Source organism: Polypterus senegalus, chromosome 11, assembly GCF_016835505.1.
Source record: "Polypterus senegalus isolate Bchr_013 chromosome 11, ASM1683550v1, whole genome shotgun sequence".
In the NCBI taxonomy this organism is placed as follows: Eukaryota; Metazoa; Chordata; class Cladistia; order Polypteriformes; family Polypteridae; genus Polypterus; species Polypterus senegalus.
In genome coordinates this window covers 45,465,636-45,475,958 of record NC_053164.1, presented here as the reverse complement: position 1 = coordinate 45,475,958, position 10,323 = coordinate 45,465,636, and the positions used below count along the sequence as shown (strand labels likewise).

Below are 10,323 nucleotides of genomic sequence, written 5' to 3'. Positions count from 1 at the left end.
AACAGGCTCAAAGAAATGCCTTTTGGTTGTATATATATAGCTGAACGGTTTGATTAAAATTATAAATATATATTTATATTATATATGTATACATTTTTTGACTACTTGAAACAGCATACAAGTATAATTTATTGCTGTTAAACCCTGCTGAATTATACTAAATATTCAGTCCACAGTTCTTTCCTGTCTTTTGGCAAATAGTGATGGGTTTTGTGCCCACTTCATGACCAACAAAAAGGTATGCCTGGGAAGTAAATGGGGAAAGAAAAGGTGTAAGTTCACTCTTAACTGTTAGGTAACATTAGCTAACTGAATATTTTATTCAATTTTGCTTGGTATACTGATTTGTGATATAGTACTTCTTTACAGTTTAAATAAGGTAGCACAAGTGGCGGGTTTTATACATTTCTTGAAGCCTAAACATCATATCATGATGGTGAAATGATTCAGTATATTAAACTTGCTGACCTTATGTGCATGAATGCAGCATTAAGAGAAATTCCTAGCAACTACTGTATGTTGCCTGGCAGTAAAGCTCAGGTTCAGTTCAAATTCATGTTTTACTAAGAAACTGATAGGAAAGAAAACTAACAGACACATTGATACTTTTTGTCAATGTTTAACAACCCCTGATATTTTTTTACATTAGAAAGAAAACTCTGAAATTTCTACTTTAAACATCCTGTCTCATTGGATCACCACAGTGTGAAAAGTATGAGGACCAAGAATCTGTACAGAGAGATTAATGAAGATGGGTGTTTAAACAGTTACTGTGTGTCAATTTCATAAACTCCTTAAAAAGATCAATGGAAGAAAGGACCTGTCCTTGGAAAAAAATAGTCACAAAACAGTAACCAGCCCTGGCATGTGCCAGTCTATCATGGATCACATGGATTCACTCGTTTGCAGTCACTCATGCCAGGCCAAATTAAAGCTGACATACAAACCTCAAAAATCTTTGGAGTATGGGAGAAACCGAGTATTAATGAACACTTTACATCAACAGTGTTTTATTCTGGTAAATACATGGTTCAAATTATACTGTAGCTCAACATGGATATATTTGAAACTCTGTATAACTCATTGAATGTTAGAAATCTGAATAATTTTACTTCTGTGTCTTTACAGACTGAAGATGGGATAGTTTATATGGCACTGTAAACTGGGTCTGGTCTGTCTTTGTTCTACATATGTTGCATAAATAGTAGTGTTTATTATGGAAAAGTAAACCAAGGGAAAGAAAATACAAGACAAATTAAAGAAAGGAAAAAAAAACCCTAATTGTACCACTAACCTTCAGCTTACAAAGTCTCATGCACTGCACTCATGTACTGATGGACTAGTGCAGTGAAGACAGAGGCAACAAGGTTGGGAGCTGCACTGATAGCACACAATGAACCACCCTGATTGGGACCCAAGTGCACCTCAGCACCACACTAGGACAGTGTTAGGTTTTTTATGGTGGCTGAAGTGCCAATCCTGCCATCAACCCCCAAGTTTTCCCTGTAAGTTGGTGAACCTGCTTGCAGGCTGGATGCAGATTAATGTTGTACCCAGGATGAAGTAACTACATGTTAAAGGCCTTGCTCAAGGGCCCGATGGAGTAGAGTCACTTCTAACGCAACAAGGTTGATGTAAATGGGCAAAATACAGTACATTCCAATTCAACAAATCAAAAAAGGTCCAAACATGTTCAAAAGTGTGCTGCTGTTAAATCAAAAATATAAAACTTGATTACCCAGTTTCTTCCTCATCTGTCAGTGCATCTTTCTCAATTCTCTCTGCTGGTCACCCCATCAGATTTTCTCAGTGGGGCTCAGACAGCAGCAAGTGTGGTCAACCATTGTTTAGTTTAGTTTTAGTTCTAGCTACATCAGCTGGTCATCACTATGATGCTGAAAGTGTGGCACCATTTTCCCACCACCATCTTTCGGCATCTTTCAAAGCCTTCGGCCACTCCTACTCCTTATAATGTTCAGGAGGAACAACCTCCATGTGACCTCCCAACCACCATGATTCCTGTCCAACACACCATCTCACACGTCCAATATTTGCTCTTTTTTTCTCTCTTCAGTAGTCTTTTCCTTGATATTTTCTCAGTTTCTTTCTGAATTGATTCCTTCAGGGTTCAGTCAGACCCTTTTTATACCTTGTGGGTACAGGTGCTTTCACTAATGACCCACAGAGCACCAATGAGGAATGGCTGTGCTAATCGTGCTTGCAAATTAACAAGCAATTGGCCAATTCCCTCATTGCACATCATGCGGCCACACCCATGAAGTCTGAGATGCACTGTTTTTATTAAAATCCATGCTCCGCCACAGAGCCGTAAGTTGCTTCACAAAATATTGGCACAGCAGCCTACTGATATAAGAGAAGGCTTTTTTGTGTGTGTTTTTTTGTTATTATGCAATGTTTTTTTTACTGGTGCCAAGGCCCTGTGATAAAATATGTGAAATTGGTGAAAAGGCTAAAATTTAAAACATCTCACTATTTTTTTTATCTATTGTCAGAAAAAGATTCATAGAAGGCAAACCCAGTAAATTTTGGATTGATCTGTCAGCTTTGTAAACTGGGATGTTAAAGGTTTCTAACTCATGATCTTAAGAGGAAAAAAACATGCTCTTGCATCTTATATCCTTATGATAGTATTTATTTTATAGTAGGCCCACTTAACAAGTAAGGACGAGTGTTGTCCGTAAAGTCTCAATTATTTAGAGTTTTCATCATCAAGAGCGTCTGTGAGGACCCTAAATACAAAGAGGACTATTTCATTTACATTAGGTAGAATGCCCAGAGGGGACTGGGTGGTCTCGTGGCCTGGAACCCCTGCAGATTTTTTTTTTTTTCTCCAGCCATCTGGAGTTTTTTTTTTTTGTTTTTTCTGTCCTCCCTATCCCTGTCTTTTTATTTTTCTTCATTATGTAAAGCACTTTGAGCTACTTTTTTGTATGAAAATGTGCTATATAAATAAATGTTGTTGTTGTTCTAATTATGATAAGAATACCAGAGGTGTAGGAATTTTAATTTACTAAACAATTCAATTTGTAGCCATTGATGTACAGTAAGGTTCAGCTCTGAAGGGTGAAATATTATGGTAGGGGATTTCTGAAGCACAGTACCCTCAATAATTGTGAAATGGGAGAAGTTTAGAACCACCAGGACTCTTCCAAGATTTGTCCATCAGGCCAAACTAAATAACCAGGCAAGAAGGATCTTGATCGTGAAAGGTAACCAACAACCCAATGGTCACTCTGAGCTTCAGAAATCCTCTGCTGAGATCCTTGCGGAAGGATGATCATCTAAGCAGTACCAGGATCAATCGGGAAAAAACTGGAAATTTGGTTTGATGACCTGTGGAAGACACTGAATGTTGGAGGGGAATAGAGAGAGCAGTTATGCGTTTCATTATTGGGCTTTCTCTTAGAGTGGATGTTATGAGGTGTAGGTCCTGGCTTGATTGAGGACCTTGTCCACAATATGAGAAGGGTATCCTTAATCAATGAAGAAGCACCGCATTCTGAGTCCTTCATTACAGAAGTCAACTTCATCACTGCCGAGGCGATGGAGCCTAAGGTACTGCAAATGAGGCAGAGAGTTTTTAGTATACCAGGGATGGAAGGAGCTGCTGAGAAGGTACCTATGAGAGCCAGTAGGCTTGTAATAGAGATTTTAAGTCCTAGAAATCTGATGAAAAGAATGACATCTAAAATTGGTAGACTTGTGGTGTACATGTCGATTGTAAACCTGAGAATTGGATGGAAACTAGCAAAATCATTAATGAATTCCTGTAGCTAGCTTAAGGAACAAGAGGCAGCACCAACACAACCGTCAGTGTATCTTATGTACAGGTCCAGTACAAAGCCTAGTTAGGAACAAAAAAAAGAAAACACGTTTCCGTCTAACCAGGGAAGTTATTGACATAGCTATGTCCCATTCTAGTACCCACTGCAACTCCAGTGACGTAGTGCAATAATATGTTATCAAAAGAGTAATCATTGAGGGTAAGAACCAGTTCTGCCAGTCTGATGAGGGTGTTTGTGGAAGGATCCCGGACTGAATGACTGCTGAATGCATGCCTGAGAGCACTGAGACCTCTGCCATGAAAGGTATTTAAAGTAATGATAACATAATTTGAAATAAACATAGTCAGTAAAAAAAACAAGGAAGAAATTCCTCTGATGTACTTGTCTGCTGGGCATACACATGAGTGAATGATAAAGTATTTATTATTAAATAACTTTCACCAAAGTGTTTACTTGTAGGAGAAACCTTCCTTTAAAAGCATAGGTGGTCTGTTTAAAACAGAGCAGAGTAAATAAATACAGTCTGTCACATTAAAAAATAAAATTCAAAACAAGTGACAGATTAGCAACATTTCAAAATTCACCTTTCCAGATAATTTTATATGTAAGAAGTTGTAGGCAATAGACAAGGGATACCATCAGAGGTGGATTGCTAAATCGACTGCTATGGAAGTCTGCCAGAGTCTGCTTGGTCCACCGGGGTTGTCTGTCCATGTGTCTTAAAAAAACATGCATACACTACACACACTGACCACTCCACTTTTGTTTTAGCCAAAAGATGATTGTAACCAGGCCTTCCTGCCTGTTAGTAATTGCAGCCAAGTTAAAAATGTTGCTCTTGATAATTGTACAATGCAATAAGCAGAATTAGAGAATACATTACCCTTAATTGAATAAGAGGGTTAAAAATGGATAAATGAACCGATATAAGAAAAAACAAATCAGGGCTAGAAATAAAAAAAAAAAAAACTGATGGTGGAACTCAGTTAACATCTGTTAATTGACACTTCATAAATAAAACCTGTTGTTGAAAGTAACTATTTACTCCTTAGATTTGATATGTCTCAAGCAAAAAGCATATGCAGCCATGTGAAAAAGAAAGTACACCCATGGAAACTGTTGACTTTTTGAACAGGCAAAGACATTCATGCGAAGTTTTTATAAATAAATGCAATATATGTGAACAAATGACACATATGCTGCTGTATTTGGCATATTCATTCTCATAATTTAAAAAAAACAAAATCTCAGATTTGTTATGTGGGAAAAGAAGTACACTGCTACAATTATCACCACTTCAGTCCATAAATTTAGAATCGAGTGTTTCAGGCGGAACTCGTCTTATTTAAAACTGCAGATATCTCGGGTCTGATGTTCTCTTAGATACTGATGTGTGTGGTGTCATCATGCCAAGATCAAAGAAGATTTGTAAGGCCTCAGAAAGAAGGTTGTGGATTCCTAAGTCTGCCTAAGGTTTTTAAGGATTGACAGATTATTAAAGTCAATCATTCCACTATAAGAAAAATCATCTACAAGTGGCATAGATTTCAAACTACTGTTAGTTTTTCCAGGACTGACTAGCCCAGTAAATTCAGCTCAAGAGCTGACTGTTTGATACTGAAAGAAATGTCCAAGAACCCCAAATCTCATTGTGGGATCTGCAGTTAACCCCAAGTGTCAAAGTACATACATTCAATAGGAGATTGCACACATTTGGCCTGTATTTGAGGTGTACCAGGAAAAAGGCTTTGCTGTCCAAAAAGAACATTAGAGCAAGAATATGGTTTACCATTGAACATCTAGGCAAAGACTAGGCCTTCTGAAACAGTGCGCTCTGGACAGATGAATCAAGTTTGGAGTTGTTTGACCACAGTAACAGTAGACATGGTTGGTGTAAATCAAAGGCAGAATTTCATGGGAAGAACCAACTATGAAGCATGGTGGTGGAAATGTTATGTTTTGGGATTTGGGATTGCCTTGGGGCCTGAGCAGCATGCCGTCATCAGGTCAACTATGAATTCCATATCACAACCAAGTGTGCTTAAAGAGAATGTGAGGCCATCTGTCTGAAAACGGAAATAAACCTTTCAACACGGTAATGCTCCAAAGCACATTAGCAAATCCACAAAGGAATAGGCCAAAAAGAAGAAAGGGAATGGACTGACCTAGTAAAATTGGTGATCTGAATCCCTTTGAAATGTTGTTTGGGCATTTGAAATGGGCAGTACATGCAATAAAACTCACAAATGAAGAGTTTTGCATAGGGGAGTCGTCAGAAATTTCACCAAGTTGATGTCAAAGACTGATGGGCAGCTATGCAAAATGCCTACAAGAAGTAAATTCTGCTAAAGATGGCAACACCAGCTTCTGAGACCAAGGGTGTACTTACTTTTTTTCCAGGTAAATCATAACATCTATTGATATTCTTGTTGAATAAATTTAATTGAAAAGGAAAATGTTCCTTGTGTTTTTATTCAAGGCTATCACATCTGTTGGGCATCTGTTGCTGAAGAAAGATTCACTGATCTTAAATTTGCCAACGATGCTGTTATTTTCGCAGAATCAATTGAAGCTCTTGAGAGACTGAGCGAGGAGTCTGAATTTCTTTGCTTGTGAGTGTCCTGGATAAAAAACAAGATCCAGGCCTTTAATGACCTCTTGGGCACAGCCATCAGCAGTGTGTCTGTGGAGAGAGTGTCAACCTTGTCAAGAGATTTATTCACCTCAGCCTCTGAAGTCAGTAGACGGACTGGGAGTGAATGGGGGGGTCATGAGGAGGCTGGAAAGGTGTGTGTGACACTCCTGATATCTCTGCAAAAGGACAAAGGTCCAAGTCTTTAGAGTCCTGGTGCTTCTTGTCTTGCTATATGGTTGCAAGACATGGACACTATCCAGTGACCTGAGACAAAGACTGGGCTCCTTTGGTACTGTGTCTCTTCAGAGAATCCTTGGGTACAGCTGGTTTGACTTTCTGTCAAATGAGAGGTTGCTCAGGACTGGAGTGGCTGGACAAAACCAAGGGGATGCCCACGTAACACCTGGCTGTGGCGGTTAGAGGGTCATTTCCGGAGGGTGAGACTGGACCACGTGTCTGCCAGGGGGTTTCCAACAAGGATTCCGAGGTGTTTCGTTGTGTAGTGGGTGCGGTAACTCGCTGTACCAGTGGATGCTCCCCAACTTGATCTGATCTATCGTTTGCCTGTTCAAATATATTAAAAAAGTCAATCATTTTAATGGGGTGTAGTTACATTTTCACATGACTGTATATTGCTCTCTGTATATTTACATTCCTGATTAAGTCAAGAAGTATTTACAGTGTTCATAACGTCGATTAATTTCCAAGTATGTAACACAATGTCTGAACCACCATTCTGGACGCCGTTTTCACATTATGCACAATACTGTATTCATTTCAGTTTCTTGCTGCTGATTGCTACCATGCCAGGCTTCTGCTTCTTACATCTCTATGCTTGAAAAAGCGGTTTAGAAATAGCTGTTAGTAATTAATACAATGACTTGACTGTAATAGCAAAGCACGTCACGTATTTGTAAAGCGCAGCGCCTGGAGCTCTCTCCTGGCCACGCCCAGCTTCACCTTTCAGAGGCGGAACTGCGCGTCCGGCTGCCACGTCTAACTTGATGCCGTTGCAAAGGCTACAGCTTTGATTGGTAGCTATAGTGCCCAATCATCTTGGCTGACGTTTGCCCAATGTTAAATGGAGGGGGCGGGGTTACACCGGCCTGGTTTTGGAGGCGTTGGGCCGCGTAATAACCCAAGTAGAGCGAGTGGCGAGCATTTCGGAGGAACTACAAGATGTGTGGTGAGTGAAATACGGGATACGGTTTGAACCTTGCTGAGGGCGTCTTACTTGAGAATACGTAGTGGGAGCCTTTGTCGTTGTTCGCGCCCAGTTGTCCCGGCCCGTGAGTAGGCGGAGGCAGCAGCAGTGGTTTGAGTCGTCCGAAGCACGCTGTGCTCACGCGATGAGTTTCTGGATTCGCGAGTGGCTAGTTGTCGTGGCGCGGCCCGGTGCGCATGTCCCTTTACCTGGGCTGTTGGCCATTTACTTATTTGGCCGACGCCTTTATCCCCAGCGACTTCCAACATTTATGATAACAATTGATTATATTTTTTTTTGTTTTTCCAGTTGGAGCAGGACAAGTGACTTGCTAATGGTCATACAGTGTCAGTAGTGGGATTTGAAACCACAGCCTCGGGGTTTGAAATCCAATTCCTTAACCACTACCCCACATTCTTGTACACTAACTCCTGCCCAGATTATTGCTGGGTGTAGTAATGTTGAGGTTCGGGGATATTCTCACAGTACAGTATTAGTCCCCTATGTAGGTGCCTCGAGCTGTTTCTCGGCATGTATCTGCTTGGTTACTGAACGTTGTCCTGTTTCACTGTTCTTTATGAAGCCGATCTCTCATTGTGTCCACGAGTTATCGAAACATTAAAGCTAACCAGTTCATTACATGTTGCCTATTGTACAGCCTTCTCATACTTGTACATCATTTTCAAGGTAAATCAAATCCTACGGATTAAGGTTCATTCAAGTCCCTCCTGGGGGCGCTGTAGCTCCGTAATCAGCTTGTTTAAATGAAATCGCCGTACCTCTTGTACTGTACTTCAATTCTCTGATCTTAGGTTTGTTATTGAGAGTACAGTGTGGACATTACATTGTAGTCTTGTAAAGACAGCCGGTGTTTGTTTTTTTTTTTCTCTTATTCAAATTGACTGGAAGATAGTTAGTTAGATAATTGTTTAACCAAACCACATGATGATGTGTATACTGTTGTCAGTGTTTTAGAAGCTTTGTTAATGACAATTCTTTTTTTCCATTCATGGTCCCTTTCCATGGTCATTTAATCTGACTGGAGAGTATCGAGGTGCCAGAGTTTCGGATCAGGGTGTCACACATCCTAGAGATTGGTTAGAAATCACTGGGTGTGCAGCCTTTTTGTGTTCTCCCTTTTCCTGTTTGTGTTCTGGTATTCTTCAAACATCCTAAAGATAAGTAGACTTTATTATCCCAGAGGGAATTTTGCTTGTAGCAGAAAGCCAAACATATAGAAAGATAGAATAAACTACCTAAAACATTACTCAAAATAATAATTCAGAAATTAGTTGCATCCCCACATGTAACAGAATTCAGTGTACTTCCTAATAATCTAGGAATAAATTAGTTCTTAAATCTGCTGCTCTTTACTTTCAGGGACCTAAATCTTCCACCTGATGACAACTGAAATTCAGGAGGAAGAGGGAGGCTATTGTATGAAAGAACTGAGTTGCCCTTCTTTCTAAGCTGTTTGGTTTCCAGCAGATTTTTGTCACTGAACTGTATTACAATCATTTTTATAGCAAAGGTTTGTAATGCTGTTAAGGTGATATATTTTCTTAATGCTGAGATTGCCAAAAAGTGTCACTGTGGATTGGTCCACTTTTAAACAGTTGAGTTTCATAAGAAAGAAAAGCAGTGTGCGTCCCTTCTTTCAAATTTGTTCTGTTTCAGGATATGTGTAGTGCTCCACCATATATCTATATTGTCATCATTGAACAAACTCATCAGCAATAGGTCCCATGGCTGGCCCCCTTATCTTGTGGATGACTTACAGTGGCAGAGTTCTACAAATTTCAGGATGTGCCTCGCCTTTTTGTATTGTGTATAAGATAAAGAGACGATATAGTGCATGAGTTAAGACTATCAGTCTTTGTTTTCTATGAAAGTCCAGAATCCACCCATTAAAGTTATGCTTTTAAGTATATAGTTTTTTCTAACTGAATAACATTTGCCTCTTCCCATAGAGTAAGCACTTGCTGCAAATCTCAAATATTGGACATAGTTGCTTTGCTCAGGGGTGTGTTTAAAGTTTTTCTGAATTTGAGTGACTAGGGAGTTGGTATGAGACTTATTGTGCCATGGTGTGGACTAGGATCCTCCCCCCATCCAGGTTTGTCTGCAGTGGTAGGATCTGAATGAGTAGATTGGAATGAGTAGATTCAGAAAACCGGTTAAGGAATGAATGTCATCTGTTTAAGTGCTATTTGTTATCTTTCTTGTTGCTACACTGTATTCAAAAAATATACACATATAGATACATAGATAGATTTACATGTATGATACTATATATATATATATATATATATATATGTGTGTGTGTGTGTGTATATATATATATATATATATATATATGCACAGACACACTATATCATAAATATATTACACATATATATACATATATAATATATATTGCACATGTACAGTATATTACATACATTCTCTTTGTCCGACAGCTCCTATTTAAGTGATTTCTTGATTGAAACAGGTGTGGCAGTAATCAGGCCTGGGGGTGGCTACGGAAATTGAACTCATGTGTGATACACCACAGTTAGGTTATTTTTTAACAAGGGGGCAATTACTTTTCACACAGGGCCATGTAGGTTTGGATTTTTTCTCCTGAATAATAAAAACCATCATTTAAAAACTGCATTTTGTGTTTACTTGTGTTATAT

At 39.2% G+C, this 10,323-nt stretch overlaps 1 protein-coding gene across 2 annotated transcripts in view; it reads left to right on the top strand.

Moving 5' to 3' along the window:
• Nucleotides 1-7,511: 7,511 nt before the first annotated feature.
• gfpt1 (glutamine--fructose-6-phosphate transaminase 1) overlaps nucleotides 7,512-10,323 on the top strand; it is a 60,978-nt gene continuing 58,166 nt past the window's right edge. The window contains exon 1 of one of the 2 annotated variants that reach the window (XM_039768490.1): nucleotides 7,512-7,627. In XM_039768490.1, the coding sequence (XP_039624424.1) occupies nucleotides 7,621-7,627 (7 nt within the window). In that variant the 5' untranslated portion in view covers nucleotides 7,512-7,620. The remainder of the gene's footprint in view (nucleotides 7,628-10,323) is intronic. The other variant, XM_039768489.1, reaches the window with a different exon arrangement.